At 53.4% G+C, this 22,700-nt stretch overlaps 1 protein-coding gene across 1 annotated transcript; it reads right to left on the reverse strand.

The window, feature by feature from the left end:
• Positions 1–8,883: 8,883 nt before the first annotated feature.
• IGFBP4 (insulin like growth factor binding protein 4) lies at positions 8,884–21,303 on the reverse strand. Its single transcript, XM_014736810.3, has 4 exons — positions 20,050–21,303; positions 13,033–13,190; positions 12,122–12,256; positions 8,884–10,190 (listed from the first exon to the last, which is right to left on the reverse strand). The coding sequence occupies exons 1-4, from the start codon at positions 20,396–20,398 to the stop codon at positions 10,056–10,058; spliced, it is 777 nt and encodes a 258-aa protein (XP_014592296.2). The 5' UTR covers positions 20,399–21,303; the 3' UTR covers positions 8,884–10,055.
• Positions 21,304–22,700: the final 1,397 nt, after the last annotated feature.

Genomic DNA, 22,700 nt, shown 5'->3' on the forward strand with positions numbered 1-22,700 from the left:
AATGTGAGGCACGTTGTATATGTTTAATCCCATTTAAAAGATTAGAAAACTGAGGCTCACAGGGTTAACTTGTCCACATTCACCTAGCTAGTAAATGGCAGGGAAATAGGATTCCAAATCTGTGCCCATCCTACTGCCTCAGCATTCTTAGACAAGCAGATGCATGAATCTATGTGTGAAGCACACAGGTATGAAAAAGTGCCATGTTCAGCGTGGCTGGAGCATATGGTATCCAAGACAGTAGGTGAGAGAGGAAGCAAAGGAAAGATGCAGGAGCCAGATCATCAAGAACCTTGAGTGCTAAGCTGAGAATGTCTAGGGAATGAATACTTGTTGAATAATGAATGAATGGATGAGGTCGGACTCAGGACCACCCTGTACCTTTGTGCTGGTTTCACAATGCACAATTGTACGTGGCAAACTGCTTGAACTTCTCCTGTAGGTAATGGGGAGACATCAGAGGCTTTTCATCCAGGGATTAAGCAACCAGATTTGTGCTTTAGAAATATGACTATGGGGGTAGGATCTGAGGCCTAGGTAGGGGAGGAACATGATGGGAAGAGGAAGCTGTGAGGACTTGGAGTTCAGGCCAGGAAAGGGATAAAAGCCCAAGAATAGGGGCGCTCATCCCAAGACGGGCTGGGGCAGGAGCCTACTTGATCTGGGCCTGGGTCCTGGGTTCTCTCTGAGCTGGGAAGGACCATGTGAGAAAGAGTAGGACCTGGGACTCCCATTCCCCGTTGTATTAGTCTGCTCAGGCTGCCATAACAAAACACCAGACTGGGGGGCTTAAACAACAGACTTTTATTTCCTCACAGTTCTGGAGCCTGGAAGTCTGAGATGAGAGTGGCAGCATGGTTGGGTTCTGGTGAGGGCTCTCTTCTTGCCTTGCAAGTGACCACCTTCCCACTGCCTGTTCACGTGGCCTCAGTGCATAGTTGTAGAGAAGATCTCTCTCTTCTCTTCTTATAAAGCCACCAGCTCTACGGGATTAGGACCCCACCCTTAGGACCTCAGTTAACCCTGATTACCTCCTAAAGTCCTATCTCCAAATACAGTCACACTAAGAGTCAGGGCTTCAACATGCGAATTTGGGGGGCCAAAATTCAATCCATAACACCCCTCCCTACAGAACCTTTCCCCAGCCATGTTCCTCACCCCCAAAAATCCCCCCAGTCCTGGCTAGGCTGGGGCCTTCAGCCCCAGCAAAGCAGACTTTCTCCTCCCCGATTCTGTGCCCTTGGAGCCAGCCGGGGGCTTGTTTTGTAACTCTGCTTCCTGGAAGGCATCTCAGCTCTTCACCTCTCCCCAGTCTAATCTTGCCAAGGGGTGCAAGTGGAGTTTGGCTTGGAGCAGGCCTAGGGGGCAGGGAGAAACACAAGGAGGAGGGAACCAGAAAGAGAAAATGAGGAGGGGGAGGAGAAGGGTGATGCTCACTCACTCATTCACTCGTTTACCAAATATGTGCTGAGCTCCCACGTGAACAGTGCAGAATTAGGTACACCAGGTTGGCCAGGAGCTGGGGGATAGTCTGCATGTGCCCCAGGAGAAATGTCCTCTCCTTCATAGCATTCAGATTTGACACCCCGTGAACACCAAGATGGGACATATCCTTTCCCTAGTTCACCCCACTCCCACCTAAGTACACACACACACACACATCCTGCTTCCCCCTTCCGCATCAAGCATTAGAAGCCTGGGTGGTCACGCAGATCTGGGTGGCAAGTCCTCTCTGCCATTGACAAGCTGCCTGATTTAGGGGAAGTTGCTTTTCTGGGTATTGAGCCTCGGTTTCCTCAACTGTAATATCCACCTCACTAAATTAGGGTTGTAGGAAGCCTAAAGACACAGTGGACATGAATGCACTTTGTTGCCCATGGAGTCCAAACGTTCATTACAAGAAGGAAAGCACTCCCATAGCTCTCACTGACCACCTACTATATGCCAAGGACCCCTGAATGTAGTGAATATTTGTTGGAAGCTTTGCTGTATTTTATCTCATTTAACCCTAACAACAACACTACATAACTACTGTTATTTACCCTCATTTGATGGATATGGAACTGTAGATTAGGAAATTAAGTCAGTTTCCCAGGGCCCAACCATAAGTGGCAGAGTGCGATTTGAACCCAATCAATCTGGACCCAAACCCGTGGTGATGATGATAATGACCACATTTGGAGTTTATTGAACCAGAGGTCATCAAGTCCAACCCCTGCCTCTACCTACGCTAGGGTAGGGTTGTCTGCCCCTCCTTCTGGTGTCTCTGCCAAACCCCTCTTCTCCCATCAGGGACTAGGTCCCCACCCCAATCCCTAGCCCCAGGCTACTCAGGGTGTTGAGAGAGTCACCCATCCCTCTTTCAGCCTAGAAGGTGGCGTATTTCCCCATGTAATCTTCCACCCAGAATCTTCCATCAGACTTCCTTCCTTCCTCTCAAATGATAGCCCTTACTTAGCTTCCCCTTTCTGGAGACTGAAGAGTCTCTTCCTATTTGGGTGCCTGACCACCTCCCCACCCTGGGTCCATTGAGAGATGGTGTGAAAAGAACATTGCCCTGAGTTCTAATCTGTTTCTGCCACCAGCTCGGTTATGCCTTCAGACCCGTAAGTCACAGAGCCATCTAGGCCTCAGTTTTCCACCTGTGTAATCGGTAAGCTGGAGAAGAACTTGAAAGCTGCCTCCAGCCCTGGTCTTCTTAGGAGTGGCCTTTCTCAGCTACCAGGCTAGAGCCACCCCCTCTCCCCCAATACATACACCCCTCTCCAGCCCAAATACTGCCCTGCAGTCCCCAAAGCTTCCTGTGTGGTCTTCCCTTCTCCTACCTCCCACCCCAGAATTTATCTGCCGCCTGGCAGCCTCTGCTCTCGCCCCACTCTGGGCATGCCCTCTACTTTGGATTGTGCTGACCCTCCCTTCCTCTGCCAGTGCCCAGAGTCCCCCACAAGGCCACCATCTGCAGACCGCACAACTGGAGGCTGGCCCCTCCCCAAGCCTGCGGGGCCCTCTACCCTCATTAGATCCCCCAGCAAGGGTTAACAAGGTCCATTTGCATTTTAAAGGCAACCTCCTCCACCCCAGCCCCCCAAAAGAAAACTTTTCAAAACTTTTAAGGTCTCAGTTTACATTTTAATATAAACTCCTCTGGGCTTGTTGCCTGGGATTTAGAACACACCCGCCCCTAAACTCGAAAGCTCTTTGGGGGAGGGTTTTTGTTTTTACCACAGCACCTCCCTCATTGCAGGAGGCTGGGCCTGCCCAGGGCTTTTGGAAGTGGAGGTAGTCACGGTTCGGGCTGGCCTGGCCTGACCCCTCCAGCTGAGATCAGGCCAGGGTCACCAAACAGTCACATGTCACTTTGAATGAGAAGCCTTGAACTGAGGCTGAGAAATGAAGTTGGGAGACAGCTTAGCCAAAGGCAATTTGGACTTCTTTTTTTCTTATGTTTTTTGGGGGAAAAAAACCTCTATTGTCCAACTAACCTTCCACGATACTGGAAAATTGAATTTATTTCCTGAGCAGTCTGGTCCAATTTCCCCTGGGTGGTGACGAGGCTGGGCTCCCCTCCCTGCTGCTCCAACTTAGAAGCTTCTGACTCTGCTCAGAGATCAGGACCAGAAAGGGAGGCAAGGACCTGAGCCATGGTTGCCAGGCAGTACCCCACCCCGAGTGCCATGCTTCCTCAGGAAGCCCCCACTCCAATGTGTGTGTGTTGGGGAAGCTTTCTCCAAAGCTTCAGATTTCCTTGTCCCCACTCTCTCAGCAACCTGGGTTTGCTTGGCAGCTGTCTTGGCCTGTCCCCTACCCACTCTGGCTCTCCATGTGTGCCCTCTGAGTCCCCCAGGCTCCCCGCCTCTGTCTCTAGACTCTCAGGAGCAAGCCAGTAGAGGTACAGCTGTAACGCATTTGTGCTGGCCGCCAGGCTGGCAGGGCAGCCATCTGCAGCAGGGTAGCTGCCAGACCTGCAATGACGGGAACCCTGGGTCTCAGCCTGGCCCTTCCACTCCAACCCCAGTGCAGGAACCTCTCTGCCTACCAAGGCCAAGGAGGCCAGGGGTGAAGGGAATGACCTTGAGGCCACTCCAGGAGACAAAGGACATGCGCTGTCATCCCCTCCTAGGCAATCTGCAGCTGAGCTTCACTTCAGGGATGGGGAGGAGGTGCTGCTCCCAGAGGAGGCTGTCATAAGGTCAAAGACGGCCCGCCAAACCTCAGTGAGAGACTTGTACTCCGCTGACCACCACCCCACCACCACCCTCCCTGGACTAATAGAAAAGTTTCCAGGCCACTAGCCTGGAGAGTAGAGAGAAGGGAAAAGACCCTCTCTCCCAGCCCCAGTGAAGAGGACCCCGCCATACTTCCACTTCCCCTTAGTCTATGCCCCCCACCCCTCCTAGGGGAGGACATTGAGTGAGTGGACTTCTAAGACAGGCTTCCGGCCACAGAAGACCCATCTGGTTCCAATCAGGAGAGCAGGTTCCCAGATCCTAGAGGGCACATGGGGGAGGGAGGCCACAACCTCACTGCGCACCCCGCAGCACCTCTCATCAGAGTGTAGTCCCCATCCCAATTGGTCTTCCTTTCACCTCCCAGATAGGCCTCACTCACAGCCACTGGAAGAGTAGGTGAGGCAGGGAAACCTCAGGAGGCATGGGCCTGCCTGTTCCTACCCAGCAATCTAACCACAGACCCCAGGCCTCTGTCCATAGTTAGACAAACACACGATAGAGGAGAGATGGGAAACTGAAGGAATGAAGGAGCCTAAAGGGAGGAGAAAGGGCCACAAACAGAGAGGATCGGAGCAAGCAAAGGCCCTAGAAACCACCAGGTCCCAGCTGGATCTTATTACAAATGCGGAACCAGAGGTCCTGAGAAGGAAGTTTAATAGAACCACTTACTGAACTTGGCCCTGAGCCCTGTCCACACATTCTGCCCACTAGTCTTCACAGGAACACTATAGATAGGAATTTCCACCTCCATTTGACAGATGGGAAAACTGAGGCTCACAGGAGTGAAAGGTCTTACTTGCCCAACCTCACCCAGGTGGTAAGAAACCAGGTCTGCCTAATTCCAGAGTCTGGGCACCAGGCTGCCCTCCAGGAAGTTAAGGCTGCCTCAGCAGCCCATGCTCCAGAGCCACCACTTTGCCTTCCCTGCTGTCTCCAGACTTGGACCAGACCGGAGCCCAGCTCCAGAGGAATCTACCCTCCCCGACCAGAGTCTACTCTGGTTCCCCAATACTCACCCATCTAGCCCCCAAGTTCTGTCTCCAGGCCTCGGGTGAAAGGACACAAGCCTGAAAAAACAGCCTCCCTGGCCATGGCTTGGGCAAGTGTTCGAATCCTGGCTCTGGAAGACCTTGGTACCTGGGCCTCAGCTTCCCCATTGGTAAAAGGGACCAGGTTGTCAAAAACTGGGTTAGACAGTGACTCTGTGATTCCCCAACCCTCCATTCCCATCATCCTGAACAAACCTACAGGCTTCCCTTTGGCTTGGGTGGTCTTTAGGAAGAAGGCTCTGACCCCAGTTTCAGAATTTAGAGCTGGCAAGGGGGCCAAGAGAATGAGAACGAGGGGAACCAGCCAGCCAAGGAAGCCACTAATCTCCGTCTCTCCCTGGGGAGACTTCAAGCCACCTCCACTGAAAGCAATTTGTCACGCCCTGAATTAAATGATTCCAACAAGGGTTTAATTTCAGTTTAATGGCTCTGTTTTTATATGTAATTAAATACCAATGCATGGTGAAAATATGTTGTTTGCACTTTAGAGACCGTGTCAGGGCCAGGAAGCCAATCTCCCCTGGTTGCTACTCCCAGGCTCCACCAGCCCCTCCCCTAGTCTGGCTGGAATGGTCCAGGTTGTGGGGAAGGGGATTGGGTACCTGGGGAAGGGTGGGGGGGGTGTGGTCCTGGTGGCGCCTGCTGACTCAGTAGAGCATGTTTCTAATTATCTGCAGCACTCCCCCCTTCTACTCCCTGACCTCAACCCTCCCCAGCCCCTGGGGCCTCAGACATAGAAGGGACAGGTCACTCTGACAGTGAGGATCTAATTAGACCCTTGGCTGGCTGGAGCGGTGTCTGCTCCAAAAAACAAGGTCTGTCTCATTGTCTCTCCTCCACTTATTGTTCCCATTAACTCCCTCTTTCCCCTTGAATATGCTTACTTATTGATCCTCCCCCTGGCTCACAAACCGCCCCTTCCTCCCCTCTTCCCCATTAGGACCCAAGATCCCAGCTGCCAGCCTGCCTCCCAGCTCCATCCAACCACATCATCTTGACTTTCTCTTTCTAGGTCAGAGGTGAAATTGCCATAGGGGTCTGGAATGCAGGGGGAGTTTCTCTGGCTGGGAATATTTCAGGGTCATTTACCACACAGTCATATCCGCCCGCTCCCCGCCCCCCAAAGAAGGAGGGCCGAGCAGACTCCCCAAGTCCTGCAAGCCTCATAACATTCCTGGAGCAGCTCAGGGGCGGAATCCGGCCCAGAGGGCAGAGCGGTTGCAACAAGCAGCCTTTTCCTGGAAGGAGTTGAAGGGATGGCAATGGCTGGAACCTCAGGGCCCTGATAGGAGGAGGGGTCAGGAGGCTTGGCCAGCTCTCCAGAGATCCCCCCAACCTGAATCCAAAACTGGAGTCAGTCCAAGTCTCGGTTTTTTTCTCCCTACTCCCTCCCTGCCTTCTTGCCAATTTAAAACCCAGCCCCCAACCCTCAGCAGACATCAGGGCTTGATCTCCACTAATGAGCTGGGAAATGGAAACCAAATGCCTGATGCAGATCGGCACCACTGGGCTAGGGGAGCCTGGTGAGGTGCCTCCCATCTTCTGCTCCAAGCCACAGTATGGGGGAATGACATTTCTTGGAGACGCAGGGCAGAGCTCTCAAGGACTTCAAGGACTTCAGTTTTAGGTTCATCCAGGTATGGTGGCCCAACTAGGACATAAGATTTTGGTCCTTACCACCTCCTCCCTTCCATGGCTGCCAGAGATGCTGATGCCCCTGTGGCAACTAGAGTGACCATTCAAGGGTCTTTGGAGGCCATGGTGGGAGGGCCTAGGTGCAAACTAGACCAGCAGTTCCTCTCTGGAGCCCAGTTCTCCACGCTGTGACACTGCCCAAGACAGTGCACTTCCTCTGACCTGGCAGTGGTAGAGCGTGTCCACATTGACATAGAGATGCTTTTATGTCCTTCTTTGACATCTAGGACCTGGCTCCCAGATCACGGGAGCAACCGCCAGAGGTGGGGGGTGGTTTCTGTGGGATGTGGAATTCCCCCTCCCAAAGTGCACATCCCCTGTTCTCTGGTGCTAGATAGCTCCCCACAAAACCTGCAGTAGGGACACCTAATGAGCGATGGTCACGCACTCACAGCTGGGAGGGAAGGACATACATACTTTGTGTATTTCTCCTTTCCTCTCTCACAGCACACACATCCATACTCAGATCCACACAGCCCACATAGACACACCACACAAATGTGCTTCTTGTCTACGTGCACTCAGATCAGGTATACATGCCCTGTAAAAGCCCATACACTCACTCACATCCAAAGTATCACTTTGCTATATTCACACGTGTGCACACGCACACACACCACAAATATATGTGTATAACAAAGGTACATCCTAGGCCACACATGCAGCTTCTTCCCAAGCAGACCCTGCTTTTTCTGGAGGCCCATGAACGAAAAAGAACCTCCTACCACCCACTGCCAAGGATGCAAGGGTAGAATATTGGGAAGGGGACTGGAGACAAAGGGGAGTTTAAAGAGATGCTTTAGAGAAAGAGATACTCTCTCTACACGTGGTACAGGGACCTAAAAATTAATCATCAGCCTTTGCTCACCTTCTACCCCAACATGACTTGGCCTCAGCCCCAGAAGAAGGGTGTTCTGTGAAGAGTGGCCAGGAGACCGAGGGAGCAACCCTCACCGTCACTTTGTTCTTTATCTCCTGCTGCTGGCAGTGGCCTGTGGTGCCTCAGGGAAATCAGATGGCTACAGGATGCCACCACTGAGACAGAGCTAGAGAGACAAGGATTGCAGCCACCGACTCAAGATGCAGACAGCACAGATGCCAGTGCATCAGGGGCCAGGGAAATCGAGAGGCCTGGGAGCGCCTCCACAGCTAGGGAGGGTCTAGGAATCCAGGAGACAACCAGATAGGAGGGAGTTCCCCCAGAGTGCAGCAGACTCAGCGCACTGGGTCTCAGGGCTGCGGGTGACCTCCCGGGAGGGGGCCCCCACCCAAGAGATCAATGCCACACACACACACACACACACACACACACAGCAGAGAGGTGGAGGGTGAGGCACTGGCAGATGACCAGGAATCTAGTCATACCACATAAGCACAAATTTGGGGGCTGGCACCAGGAGCCCACAGCCTGGTGAGCCCAGGACAGCAAGATCAAAGATGCCCCCACTTCCAACCCCTCAGAATCAAATTTCAGCACACCCCTCAGGCAGGAATCTAGGCAGTCAGAGCTGTGGAATGCACTGGAGAGTTTATCCCCTTTCCCCAACTTCAGGGCAGTGCCTCCCCCTACTAAATTAATAAATCAAATCCAGTTGCAAACCCAATCTGCCTGATATCCTAGGAAATGCCCCAGCTTCACACACAGGCTGATCGCAGAAATAGCTCTGGCCCAGCAGGGCTGTCCTTGCTTGCTCCCTCCATTCAGAAGCCATTATTTGCCCACCAGGAGTCTGAACACAGACAGCACAGACTCTGGGGACAGGGAGGCCCCCTAGGGAAGAGGCTGCAGGGAAGAGGAGGGTGAATTGGCTGACCCTTTGCAGTCCTTTTACCATGTAAGGCAGGTCTCCCCACCCTGGTACATCTCTGTCTCTAATTTGAAATAAATCAACCAAACACAATTGTCTAGATTTTTGTTTTGTTTTGTAAAAAAAAAAAAAAAAACACAAAAGAAAAAGAAAAGACACTATGGCCAACTGGTAGGTCCCTAAGTCTCCTTCTATCCAGTCAAGCCAGAAAATGCCCAGGGGGTAGGGCAGTGTGGGGGAGGGGGGTGCAGGGGAAAGAGATGTGGGGAGGGAGGCAGAGCCACAGAGTGTGAGCCACTGAAGGATGGAGTCATCCTGGTGACCTCATGGCTGTGACCACAAATGAGGAAGGAAGCAAGACCCAAGGCAAGTCCCTCACCCCCGGAATGTGGGTCCTCTTCTCCATCAGGCACATACAGTCTGACCATGCATTCTTTCCTCCAATCTTGACTGCTCAGAGATGGGCCCCACCTCCCCAGCCCTCTGTCCTGCAGACCTTTCTCCGACCTTCTTCCCTCCCCCATAGTGGGGTCTGGGCTACCAGGCAACCAAGCAGATGGCACCACACTCGACCCAAAAGCTGAGATGGATCTTGGCTTGTCTTTGTAGGTCCTTCCCCCTGGAGGGACCTGGAAGAAAGAAAAGGGGAGCCTGGCAGGCCTCAGCTTTGGAAATGGGTCTGGGTCTCCTGACCTTTGAGCCATCTGCCACCCTACACCTTGCCTATGACCTCTACCCTCTGACTAGAATGAGAGGAGGGACAATTGTCAAGGTACATGTCTACTTTCCTCCTCTGATTCTGGAAATGGGACTTCTCTTCTTCCACAGGCTTGTGCTCATCTTATAGGAGGTGGCCCCACATCCCTAAATCAGAGGAAGGCAGAATAAGAGGCCCCAGGGCTGAAAACTAGAAGTGGCATGTAGTACGTGGTCAATAAATGTTTTTAGATGGCTGGGTGGCTAGATGGCTGAATGAATGAATGAATCCAGGATCAATTTGGAAACACACCAGGGCTTCCCCATTGCCACTCTCAGACCTCTTGGGCTATCTAAACCCAAAGAGGACACCCCTAGGCTCCAGCTCATCCCAAGGGCACACCCATGCTCATACTCATACACACATACACACACACACACACACACACACACACACCCGAGGGAAACTTCTGGGCCAGAGGCAGAGCCAGGACTCAGACCCAGGCTCCTGGTCAGTTCTGCAGCCTCCAGGGGAGAGAGTAGCAGGGGGCACTGAGTCCCCTGCCTGTTGGCAGGGCTCACTCGCGGAAGCTATCAGCCAGCTGGTGGCAGTCCAGCTCCCCCTTCGGCTCAAGGCCCCCCGGCAGCTTCACTCCTGTCTTCCGGTCCACACACCAGCATTTGCCGCGTTGCCCATCCAGGGCGGGGTGGCACTGCCAAGACAAGGGGGTATGAGAGGTCAGTTCTCAGGCATCTCACCCCAATCCCAGCCCAGGCCCCAAGTCAGACAGTTGCTCCAAGATGGCCTTTGAGGGTGGAGGTTCTTTCATGAGCATGGGTCCTCTGAGCTCACAGAGTAGAGAGAACTTGGCCAAAAAGGAAAGGTCCAGAGAGTTTTGGAAAACAGGTTCTCCAGCCCAGCTGGAGGGGAGACTGGATGCATGGAGTTTAAAGGTGCAGCTGGGTTTGAAAGGCTAGAGTTTAGGTTGGATAGGTGTTAAGTGTGTGTTCTGATTGGGTTGGGACTTTAGAAATGGGATGTGTTAAGAGTAGTTGAAGTTAAGGTAGCATCAGGATAAGAGTTGCAGTAGAATTGGGAATTATGACTAAAACTTGAGTTGGGTGAGGCTTACAGCCCAGGTCAAAAATGGAATTGGGATAAAGATAGAAGTTCAGGTCAGAACAACTAAAGGAGTTGGACTAAAGTTTGGGTAAAGATTAGACAGCAGGAGGAGGGAGGGCAGGGGGCAAAGGTGTATTTCAGAGTCAGAATTAGAGTTGGAGTAAAGGTTGTCTCAAGGGTCAGAATTGGTCTGGGGATAAAGAGGCAAGTGTCAGAACTTTCAGTGGGATAAAAATTGGGGGAAGAAAACACATAGAACTGTACAATACAAAGAGTGAACCCTAACATAAACTATGGACTTTAGTTAATAATAATGTATCAATATTAGTTCTTCAATCATAACAAATTTACCACACTAATGCAAGATGTTAATAGGGGAAACTGGGGGTGGAAGAGTAGATGGGAACTCTGTACTTCCTGCTCAATTTTCTGTAAACCTAAAAGTGCTCTAAAAAACAAAGTCTATTAAATTTTTTTTTTAATTAGGGGAAAAGTTTTTAAAAATTGAGACAAAGATAAAATTGGTGTTGGGATAAACATTGGAGATAGGTTTGGCATTGGTTTTAGAGGTGCCCTCTCTGGGCCACTCATTGTACATCACCTCATAACCTCCTTGTGCCGTCCTGAGATGTGCAGACCCAGGGGGCAGCCTTCCTCCTAGCTAGGCCTCTGCTGGCCAAGTGGCAGCCTACTTTGTGGGTACGCGTGGAGTGGAGTGTGTGCCTCTGCCCACAAAGAGCTGGCGAAGGAGATCTAGGTCAGGGCTCCCCAGGCCACACCCAGCATGAGGCACCACAGTGCCCTGCCCACACATGCCACCTTCCAAGTGGGTCCAACTCTGACTGGCCAGAGAAGAGGCTGGAGCAGGCCAACCCTGCTGAACATCCCAGCCTCCTGGTGGCTCATCAGAGGAACCTGTTTTCCAAGGGCATGAGGGAGCAGGAGCACGGAGGTTACTGCATTCATGTTTTCTCTCCTGCCCTCTTCCTTCCTCTGCTTCCACCCAAAGCTCCTGTCTCGGGCTGTCAGATCTGGCTGAACCCCAGATGGTCTGGCTGCTCAGCTTGCGGGAAGGGGCAGTCTGAGTTTCCACCTCAGCTCCTCATGATCTAGCCCCTTCATTCCCAGATGAAACCTCAGAGAGTCCATGACAGAAAAGCACTACTCAGAGGAATGGAGTAGTGGGGAGTGAGAGTGTCAGGAGGCATAGGTTGCTAGGAGTACTAGGTCTACATCAGATGGTGAATCCAGAGGTCATGGAAATTGCAGGATAACCCATCTGCCATTAACTCATTCTGTGACTTTGGGCTGGTCTTTACCCCTCCATGGGCCTCAGTCTCATCTGCAAAATGAGTGAATGGGCAAAATGAGCTGAGATTCTGAGGCTGGGGGAGGGCTTAGGGAGGGCCCAAGGGGTTAGGTTGGGGAGCCTCCCCCTTCCTGAGATCACCATTCTGTGGAAAGTCCGGGAATGCCCCTGAAGCCGAAGCCAGGGCTGAGCTGGTGGAGAGGGAGACCCACCTGCTTGGGGTGGAAGTTGCCATTGCGGTCGCAGTTGGGGATGGGGATGATGTAGAGGTCCTCATGGGTGCGGCTCTGTGAGGCGGCCAGCCGTTCCAGGGCCCGGTGCAGCTCGCTCTGGCAGGAGCCCTGGGGCTGGAGGAGGGGAAGGATGAAACTGCTCAGCAGAAGGCAGAACAGCAGGAGGACCAGGGCTGGGGGTCAGAGCATGACTGAAGGCCCTGAAAGGAAGGTCAAGGCCTGGAGGCTGGGCAGGGCCAATGAGGTGAAGGGAGGGGCTTGGGTTCAGGGGACACTGTTGGGCACAGCTAAGGACATTGAAGAGAGGATCTTGAGCCAAAGAGCTTTGAAAAAGGAGGGGTGCAAAGGGAAGGACCTTGTGCGGAAAGGGGCTGTGGAAATCCATGCAGAAGGACAGGAAGCGGGTGATTTCTAAGCAGGAAGGATGGATGAAATGGTACAATTAACAACTTGTAAGACCCAGGCACAGATCCATCAGAACTACCCATCAGGAAGGACATTAGCCAGACCCTAAAGCAAGCTCCCAAGGCCCCCAGCTACGGCCAGCATTAACCCTTTTAGTTACTGAGAAACTCTGGGACAGGAAATCCATGAGAAGGGCCAAGAAACATCAGGAAGCTTGGGGCAACGGCTATCTACTAATGTGTACAGAAGTATTTCAGTATTTAACAATCCCTTCAGCTGTACCAATGTACAGAACTGATGAACGGGAAAGAAATTTCAAGGAAAGGAATGAGGACTCTTTGGGTCCTGATGACACATACTAGACTCATCTTGCACACAGTGGGCATCCAAAGAATGTTTGCTGAATGAATATAGTCCAGATCTGGTGTGGTGGCAGTGGTGTTGTTGCCTATGCACATGCACATTTGTAGGTCAGAGGTCCTTACCACAGGCCGGGCTTCCTCCCGGGGCACTCCAACGACCTTCATCTTGCCCCCACTGGTGCTCCGGTCTCGAATTTTGGCAAAGTGCTTCTGCAGGCACCTGCGGTCATGGGCACTACAGGGGCTGAAGCTGTTGTTGGGGTGGTCACCCTCATCCTTGTCTGCAGTCAGGCCAAGATGGAGAGAGGTCAGCACTGGGAAAGGACAAGGCGCACACCAACCCAACCTCCCACCTGCTTTCTTCTTGGAGATTCACCAGGCTGGTGCTGGGGAAGAGCAGGGAGCCTGGGGGGTGGGGTGAGGGGAAGAAATGAAAGCAGCCAGTCTCCTCCCCACTCCCCTGGATCTCCTCAGGAGAATATTCCTCTTGAAGTCCTTGACTTGTCCCTCACCCCACCCAGTCTGGCCCTCAGATGAGTCACCAGCTGCAGGTGTCCAAATGGCATGAGGGTCCATCTCCTGGGCCCTGCAGGGAGGTCTAAGGCAGGCAGGGGGGCCCCCCCACTGGATCGTGTCCCCCTTCCATTCAGCTCCTCCTACCATCCCCCTCTCCATCTGCTCTCTCTTCTCGTCTCTTTTCCTGCTCTTTTCAGCGTTTGGCTGAGCCAGCCAGGGGATCCCCAGGGCTGTTGGCTCTGCTGACCCTCTTCCAAATGGCCAGAATCAAAGTTTCCAAGAGTGGTGAGAAATCTGGCCCAAAAAGCTCTCCCTATTGGCTGGACAGGAGAGAAGTGGGAGTGGGTGTGTATGCCTGCATGTGAAATTGTGTGTGTGTGTGTGTGACACTCTGTGTGGCCCCAGGACCAAGAGAACACCCTCAGATATCCCTTCAGTACCCCACCCCAGTCTCCCATCCTTAGACTTCGGACCCCATCCAAAGTCCATGTCTGTTGCCCAGAGCCAGGGCACTGAGGATCTGGAGACAGGGTGGTGAGGTTGGACCCCCAAGCTCTCCCTTGGATCTCCTAAAGACTATCTGAACTCAAGAAAAATCCCATCCAGAAGTCCCAGAATTGAAACCACTGCTCCTCCATCCAGGCAGCTAGAAAACCAGAACATAGGGCTGAGCAAGAGAACGAGGCTACAAGACCTCTCCACACATCAGAGCCACCTCTGAAATGCTCGGGCTTGGCAGCTTGCTACCGGCCTGAGTGCAAAGTCCCTGCCAGCATTCCAGATGTTGGCAGCCAGACAGAAGGTTACATCTGGTTTGCGTCAGGATTTTTTTTCCTGGGGAGTTAGCAGGTTCCTCCATGCATGGCAGCAGTCCCAGAGCTGCCTCTGGGTCAAATGGTATTTTTCCGCCTAGCCAAAGTCAGCTGGGGGTTTAGTTCTCCTTTTATTCTCCTAGTTCTGGGGGGTATGGGAGAAAGCATGTGGATAAAGGGAAACCAGGCAAGGACGAATATAGACCCTCAGAAAGACTTTGTCAAGATTCCACACTAAAGGTTATTTATAAAATTGAGTTACCAAGGATGGGAAGAATTGTCATGGGTACAGGGCTGCCTTAGAAAAAAGAATCAAAGGGAAGGAATAAATGGAGCAGATAGATATAACCCATCCTTCTGTATATTTACCATCCCAAAAAGGACAGTCCAGAGAGGACTTCTGTCCCAGAGATGACATCAACTTCTTGAGGATCAGCCAAAGAGAAGACACTATAGCAAGGTCTCCTATAGCTGGTGTGAGCAGCAAAAGAAGGGGCAGATAAATTTCAGAAGACCAGGATTGTGCCAAGGGGGCCATAAGAAGATACACCCTGAGCCCTCAGTTAGGAACCAGGAGAAAGATCTGGGATCCAGGCTCTTGCCTGAAAACACTCCCAAGGAAGCTATCTGGCTAAAAAGGCCCAGGCTGGCCAGTGACACCCCAACACACACATCAAGTCCACCTTGCACAAAGCCATGAGACTTGTGGATGGGGTCACAGTGTTTCAGGGGTGTAGGCTGGAGGTGGGGAATGGAAAGAAAGAAGAAATGAAAGACCTAAAGGAATTAGAGCCAAATCTTGGAACGACAGAGGCTGAGCTGGAATGTGAAGAAAGGCACCACCATTTTACTCATTTACCACAGCCCACGACACTAACGCAGGGACACCCTTTGAACTTCAAAAGGTTTCATTGTCTTTCCTTTGAGTTTGCTTTCTTTTCTTGACCATAAAGGAAAGGATTACTTTGCACAGTGACACTAGGTCCTCTTGGACAACATGCAGAATGTTCATAGGTTTCAAGAGTAAGGAAGAGTTTTCTAATGAATGGGGCTGCCTCAGCAGATAGAGAGCTCCACACCCTGGAGGTGTGGAGCATCGGGTGGTTGAGGCCTCAAGAATCTAGAGATCTGGAGTGGAAGTTTGATTGGAACCACGCTTTCCATTGCTGAGTTTTTATGAATAAAAGTTCACAAATGACTAGCACTCAAGGGATTATTAATGGATATTTGGAATGTTTATCCCTTTACTTAAGAGGTACCACTAAGGAGGACAACTGGGTCCACTCACTGAAATCTAGGGCTGCATGGAGCACAGGGCAAGCCTGGAAGCATAGCTTATGTTCCTGTGTTGGTGTGGCCCCACGTCACACAGAGGGGGTTATGTGGGGAAAGCAGAGCAGGCAGCGCGCCTGGCCTCCCCCTTCTTGGTTTCCCCACTACCCAGCACACTTATCCCTAGCTCATGTGCAAGCTTAGAGTAGAACACATCAGACAGGGAGAGTATCTCCTTACTTACTCTCATGGGGACATACGTACACAGACAATGTCCATATCTGCCCACTCAGACACAGACAGGCTGGGACTCAAGAATCACAAACACATACAAACAATCACATGTCCAGGCACACACTCATCCACGCGTGCACACTGCGCTCTGACCCTGCCCTGGGCAGAGACACAGACCCAGGGCAGGCCACGCTGACTGCATCATGGCTTGTTGACTTTCCATTTAATCTGTAACTTTTCCTTGCCTGGCCTTGCTTAACCGGCGGACTGAGGGCTCACAGCAGAACCCATCCATAGGCACTTGGTTTGGGAAGGTGAGGTCGTAGCCTTGGGTCTCTGGAAAACGTTAACTTCTCATCTCCAAAACTGGCTAAATACTTGCTACTTCCCTGCTAGTGCAGGAGTTCCAGCTACCTGGTGCTGCTCACCCAAGTGGCTCCCTCTGGAAAAATCCCATCCCCGTGGGTTCCCCTCTGAGCAGGAGGCACAGGCAGACCTAGCCCCGTGAAAGTTCTGACCTCCTGACCTCTGAAAGGCTTGTTTGGGAGGTGGGGCTTCCAAGATAGGCAAGGTTATCTTCTCCCGCCCCTCCTTGGAACTAGGCCAACAACATCCAACCACAGGGGAAACCTTGGTCTTTGCTCCAGCAACAGAGGAAGCGAAGGCACCCAGACAGAGAAGAGGCTCCACAGCTCTGGCACCACTGACTGCAAAGTTCATAGCCAAAGCTAGAAGATTTCCTCTTTCTTGCTGCCTGATTTCACCCCCATGATTTCTCCTTAACTCCAGCCCCTGCCCTCCTCAAGATACCCAGAGTGAGGCTGTGAGGTGGGTGGGCCCAGCCACCCAGACACAGAAGTTTCAGGCATGATCTGGAGGGTCATCCATCTGCCTTGCAAGAAAGGCCTTTTCCTTCTTCCCCTGGACTCTGACTAGAGAAGCCAAGACCACCTGTGCTGGGTACCAGGCCCTTTCTTTGAGGTCTGGCTCACGGGGTGTCCCCCTCACTGTCGTGCCATGCTGCCGGCCTCAGACTAAAGAGCCAGGGAAGAAAAGCTGACCTGTCCTCCCCATGTTTACAGCAGCAAAAGCTACCAAAGTCCTCTCTACCCCTTTCAACTCCCCTGAATGTCCCCCCCAGCTTTGCTCACTTGCCCTACTGTCTCCCAAAGTCCCAGAATCAGAGGAGAATTTAAGCTTCAACTTAAATCTATTCAGCTTCCTCTTCATCACCATCCTCATCATCACTCCAATTTACTGAGCTCTTACTCCATGCCAGACATCCCAACCCTGTGAGGCAGGTCATATTGCAATCCCATTTTACAGATGAGGAAATGAAGTAGACTGGGTGGGGAGGAAGGAGGAGAGACTTATATCTGCAGCTCCTATGTCTTTAAATGGAAAGACTCCTGATACTCGAGACATCAATAATTCTTGCTTTGCCAATACTAAAGAAAAAATGTTAAGCAGCCATGCTCCTCCTCCCCCTCCCCCCTCCCCAAGGCACAGAATTTCTGGGAAGGCCCTGTTCCCATGACATGACTAGATTCCCAGTACTGAAGTAAAGGGGACAATATCTGCTGCGTTGACTAAAAATTAACCCAGCCTGCATGTTCCCTAACCCTGTCCCAGAGGGACCCAGAGCACAGTTTAGGAACTCCCCAATCCAAACACTGATCTTCCCACTGTCCCCTCCTCCAAATTCCATGAGTCGAGGGTCAGTACACTGATGCAGAATTGTGGACTTCTGACGCACACATCCCACCCCACCCCCACCTCTGGTGACCTGAGTGGTGTTAATCCACAGCATTTTTGGCTCAGAAAGCTGGGACATGAGGGCTATTGTCGGGGGGAGGGGTGGAGATGGAAGTAGGAGACCTGTCCCAGGACAAAGAGTAGGCAGCTAGACCACAGCAGGCCAAGGGAAGGGGTCTGCTAAGTGGCTGCCTTTCCCCAGTCACCTGCTGAAGATCAGCCCCAAGAGGAAAAGGCAGAAAGAAGACCCTGATACCCTCTGCCAAAGTATTGCCCAGGCCAGAGGGCCCAAGCCTTGGGACCTAGGAGGGACAGTGGCCTATTGACAGTGGAAGGCTAAAGAGAATAGAGGGGCTAGGGACCGAGCCCTGGCCATCTTGGCTCAACAGAGACCCTGCAGGGCTGCTATACAACTCCAGGGGACGCCTTTCACACAGAGTAATGTGGCCCAGGCCATGGCAGGGGGTACTTCTGTGATGACCAGGAGGTGAGAGGCCGTGGACACTGTTTGCCGAGCTGCTACCTAGTTTCCTCAGGGTCCTCCAGGCTTCCCCTTTCCCTCTCCAGATATCTGCATGCACTTCACGGGTGGAAGACAGGCAAGGAGCGAAGGGTGAGGGGTATTGAGATCTGGGCCCTGAAATCCAAAGGAGACCCAAAGCCACCTTTTGAGGCTGGTTTGTAAGATGTCATCAGGACAATCATAAACTGTTCATGCCATGTCCCCTAAAGGCTCCAGAGGATCAGATGCTTCCTCCACTACAGGATGGGATATTCCTACCCCGCCGGGGACGAAGGAGTGCCCAAGACCCTCTGAGGACTCTTCTACCCCATGTTCAAATTGGTGAGAGAGGAGGAGGCTACCAGCCATTCTAATTTGGTGCCAGATACCTGCTGGCCAGTGGAGGACAGCGATACAAAGGGAAAGTGGTCCCGTTATACCCAGAAAGTGCAAGGGCTCAGCCCTCACTCCCAGTCTGATCAGTACCAGTACCTTCCTCTCCCACTGGCACTGGCATCTCTGCCTCCGGAGCAGCAACTTAGTCCCCCAGGACCCCCCCTTCTCAGATGTGCTGGAAGCCAGGCTGGCATTTCTTCTAGAATGTTTTCTGCTGACCCATCCCTCACTACCCAGGGGCAGGAAGGGCAGAGAGGCCTGAGGCCCAGACCCCTGGGGTCCACCTCCTTCCTGTTTTCCCTGCATCCTGCTCTCCTCCGGCTCACAAGCTGCAGAGGATTGAGGAAGTGGAGCGGTCTGGGACCCAGAGCAGGAAGCTCGGGGCTGGAGTCCCAGCATCCGGACTGCAACAATGGAAGCTTCAAGCACCAGGAAAAGAGACAGACCCACACAGAGGCACAGGGAGAGCAGAGTCAGAGAGGGAACAAGAAACAGAGGCAGAGACAGAAAGGCAGTCAGAGAGAGAGATTCCAAAAGTAACAGAGAAAGACAGAAACAAAGAGGAACACTGACAGGGACACAGAGAGAAACAGCAACAGAAAGAGACTGAGATCAAAGTGAGAGAAGCGGGACAACAGAAACAGAAAAAAGGAATAAGACAGAGGAAGAGAAAGAAACTGATAATGGGCAGAAGATATCAAGGAAAGGAGAACTCTAGAATGTTAGTGAAACTAGAGGTTGAGAGACGCAGAAGGAAAGAACAAAAGAATAAGAGAACGGAAAGACACTGAGAAAGATTATAAGGAGAAACTGAGAGGCTCACTGAAAAATGGAAACAGAGAAAGTGTAAGAATGAGTTTAGGGCAAAGGGCCTTCTAAAGCTCTTTTCTCTCTCCCTCTCTCTCTCCCCTCTTCTCTACTCCCTATCCCACACCTGGTAGGTTTCTGCAGCTCTGGGCTGGGAGCCAAGACTTGCTTCTCTTCTGCCACCTCAAATGGCACCTGCCGGGAAGAAGCAGGGTGCCTGTGTACCAGGGCAGGAGGAGGTGCCCAGGCCTCGCAGAGAGACCCCTGTCTTCCCAATACCTCTCAAACAGTTAGGTGAGCTGGCCTGGGGCTTTGGGGAAAGGCAACTCCGACGACCCTCACCACCAAAGCCCCACTAATTTGCATGTCTCACTCCACCACACCTCAAGGTCAAAAGTCCAAGCCCTGGCTTCTCAGACCCCTGGGGTTTCACTTCTGGGCAGGGTGAGGGGAGCTCCCTGGATCAGGAACAGAAAGCCCCAACCGCCATCATCCCCATCCTCCCCCAGACCGTTCACTTGCAGGATGGAGGCTGGACCAGGTCACTTAATTTACCACTCTTGCACCAGCAGCCAGGACTATCATTGAGACCTCTCTTCCCAACTAGGCACCCTTGGGAGGTTTGAGATGGATGGATGGGACAGAGTCCTCCTTGATGGTGGCAACAGGCTGCTAGAGACTTGATAGCAGTTTCCTTGGCTGAGCTTGTCCCATGCCAGTCGGGCCCTGCCTTCTCCTCAACTCACAGGGGATTTTCAAGGGCCTTCCAGACTAGCCTGAATGAGAAAAGGGCTTCTGGGAGGGGAGACCATCAGGGAGGGTGTGCAAGGGTAGGGGCAACCTTACCAGAGGGCTGCAGGTTTTCCTGGATAGCCTCGATCTCCGCCAGCTCCATGCACACGCCTTGACCGTGCATCAGCGTGTGCAGGGGCTTCTCCACCCCCCGGGGCGGGTAACAGCGCAGGCCCGAGCCGCAGCGCGGGGTGTACACCCCGCAGGGCATCCCCTTGCCCAGGGCACAAGTGGCGCAACAGCCGCAGCCGGGCTCCCGCACCAGCTCCTCGCAGCCCACGGGGGGGCGGCAGCGCGCCAGCTTCTCCTCGGAGCAGGGCGGGCAGTGGATGGCTTCGTCCTCCAGGCTCGGCCCGGGCCCGGAGGCCAGGAGCAGGGCGGCCACGAGGCAGAGGGGCAGCATGACCAGGCGACGACGGGGCGCGGGCGCGAGGCGCGGGCGGGGGCCGCGGGCGCGCAGGCTGGCAGCAGGGGGCACACGGCGGCAGCGCCCGGCGCGCCTGGAGGACCCGAACCAGAGAGCGGGAGGAGACGGGGCGGCCCGCTGACGGACAGGGACGGAGCCAGGGAAGTTAGCAAGCGGGCTGGAGGGAAGCGAGCCTGGCCGCCGAGGCGCTGCGCCGCATCCTCGGCCCGGCCCAGGCGGCGGGCGGCGGGGGGCAGGGGGCTGAGCGGCTGCCCGGGACCGGCTCCCCGGGACTTTATACCGGCCCCTGGCCACACCCCCAGCGCCTTCCCAGAGGTGGGGGAGCGGGAGGGTGGGGGCGAGGGGGAGAGAGCGAGGCGGCCGTTAGGGGGAGGGGGCGCTGTCCTGAGTCGCTGCCGCTACAACGTCTGAAAGTCCTTTTCTGCCCAAGAAGGAAGCGGCGCAGTTTGGAAGCCGCGGCGGGCGCCGAGAGCGCCTCTGAACCGGAGCCTGGGAGCGGAGAGAAGGGAGAGGAGAAGCGAAGGGGCTGCTCCTTGGCCCCCCTTCCCTGACCTTGGAGAATTCTTCCCCAAGCCCACCAAGGCGGCCTGCAGCCCCCGCACTGAGAGGGCGACCTTCTAGCCCCGACTCCGAGCTCCGCGGATTCATCTCCCTGCCAGAGTCCTTTCCCACCCTAGCGCTTTTGGTCTCAACCACTGGAGACCTAGTCGGGTGAGGTGGGGAAAGGGGTGCAGGCACCCAACGAGGCGCCCAGAAGGGTCTGATGGCCCCAAGACGTTAGTAGGCCCTCTTCCCACTTGCCCTTTACAACCTCCCCCTGCCCTTGTCTCCCCAGAGCCCATTTGAGTCCTGGTCCGCTCTGTCTTCCCCAGGACGGAATCAACCGACCTCAGGGGGAGGGAGGTGCCAACCCTCTTCTTCCTTCCTGGATGATGGCTTCTTCTGCCCAGACCCACTCCCAGAGGGAGACTGGCTGGGGAGATTGCCACTCTCAGTGTGCAAAGTGTGCATTGCACAACTCCAGGGGGCACCATTTCTCTTGTAGTCATCATAGATTTGTATAGCTGTCGTGACAGTTTTCCAGTAGATGGCAGTCAAGGGTTTTGAGGAAGGGGTGCCTTTTTCTAATTCACCCAGTGTTGCTGTCTGGGCTAGTGTAGGGGCTGGCAAGGCCCTCTGTGAGATCCTATTGGTACCTGTATCCCCCACCCTGCCTCAGTCCTGCTAGGATTGGAAGCAGCCCTACAGTAGCATTTGAAGCAGGGACCTGTCTCCTAGGTTCTCTCTCAGGTCCCCCTAGTACTCACCCATCCTCCCCCACAAAAGTTTCTGCTATCCTGGAGCTGGTTTCAGGGTAAGGGCGCCTGTCCAGGCATAATCGGTGACCCACTGTGGATTTTTTTGGCCTGGCCTAGCAAGCTGCAGGGCAGCCAAGCTGAGCGCAGGTCAGAGACCCTCTTCCTGCTTCCTCTCCTAGGACAGGGCTCTTTCAGTCTCACAGGGATTGGGCCCCTCTCCTGCTTTCTGCAAGTGCAGACTGTTCAGGTGACAGGAGGAAGAGAGGGATGGAAGCTGGACCTGTAGGGACAGAACCAAAAGTTGCAGACTGACGGCACCTACTGGCAACCATCAAGACTGCAGAAGGGCTGGAGACTTATGGCCAGGGACAAGATTCTTGGATTCCCTCCATGCCATCTCACAGATGAAATGGGGTCTCTTCTGCCCCATCTGCCTTGGAGAAGGACAAGCAGAGCCAGGTTCCTCAAGTTCCTGGGGGAATCCCAGCCTGTCCCTAATTCAGAAAACTGCCCCCAGCCCTCTCCCCCTCCTTCATCATCACTGGACCCAACTTATTGTGTGAACTCAGACACTACCTCTTGGAGCTTGAATGTCCCTAACTGAAAAAGGAAGGTAGGTCATCTCCAACTATCCTACCTCTTGGAGATCTTGTGAGAATAAAATGGGACCAGGAAGGATGGTTCTGATCCCAATGCCAGACTTGTCCCCTAGAAAGCAAACCTGGGAGGGATAAAGGTGCTGGGACATGAAGGAAGGAGTGCAGGACAGGCCAGACTGAAGCCAAAAGAAGTATCTGAATGATGCATGGGTGAAGCATGAGTGCAGGTGAGTGTGGGAAATCTGGAAAGATTTCCAGGTGAGACAGATGCTCGCACCTCTACCCCAGCATCCCCCCACAATGTGTGTGGAGAGAGCATCCTCTGGTATCCCCCACCCCCCCCCCCCCACACACACACACACACACACATCACTGTCTGGG

Source organism: Equus caballus, chromosome 11 (genome assembly GCF_041296265.1).
Source record: "Equus caballus isolate H_3958 breed thoroughbred chromosome 11, TB-T2T, whole genome shotgun sequence".
Lineage (NCBI taxonomy): Eukaryota > Metazoa > Chordata > Mammalia > Perissodactyla > Equidae > Equus > Equus caballus.

Excerpts from the sequence above, each read along its gene's own strand:
- IGFBP4 (XM_014736810.3), bottom strand. The coding sequence starts at position 20,398 with ATGCTGCCCCTCTGCCTCGTGGCCGCCCTGCTCCTGGCCTCCGGGCCC. Across the intron at positions 12,257-13,032 it reads GGGAGGAAGCCCGGCCTGTG|CCCCAGGGCTCCTGCCAGAG; the intron begins GTAAGGACCTCT and ends CCCCTCCTCCAG. Across the intron at positions 10,191-12,121 it reads GCAACTTCCACCCCAAGCAG|TGCCACCCCGCCCTGGATGG; the intron begins GTGGGTCTCCCT and ends TTGTCTTGGCAG.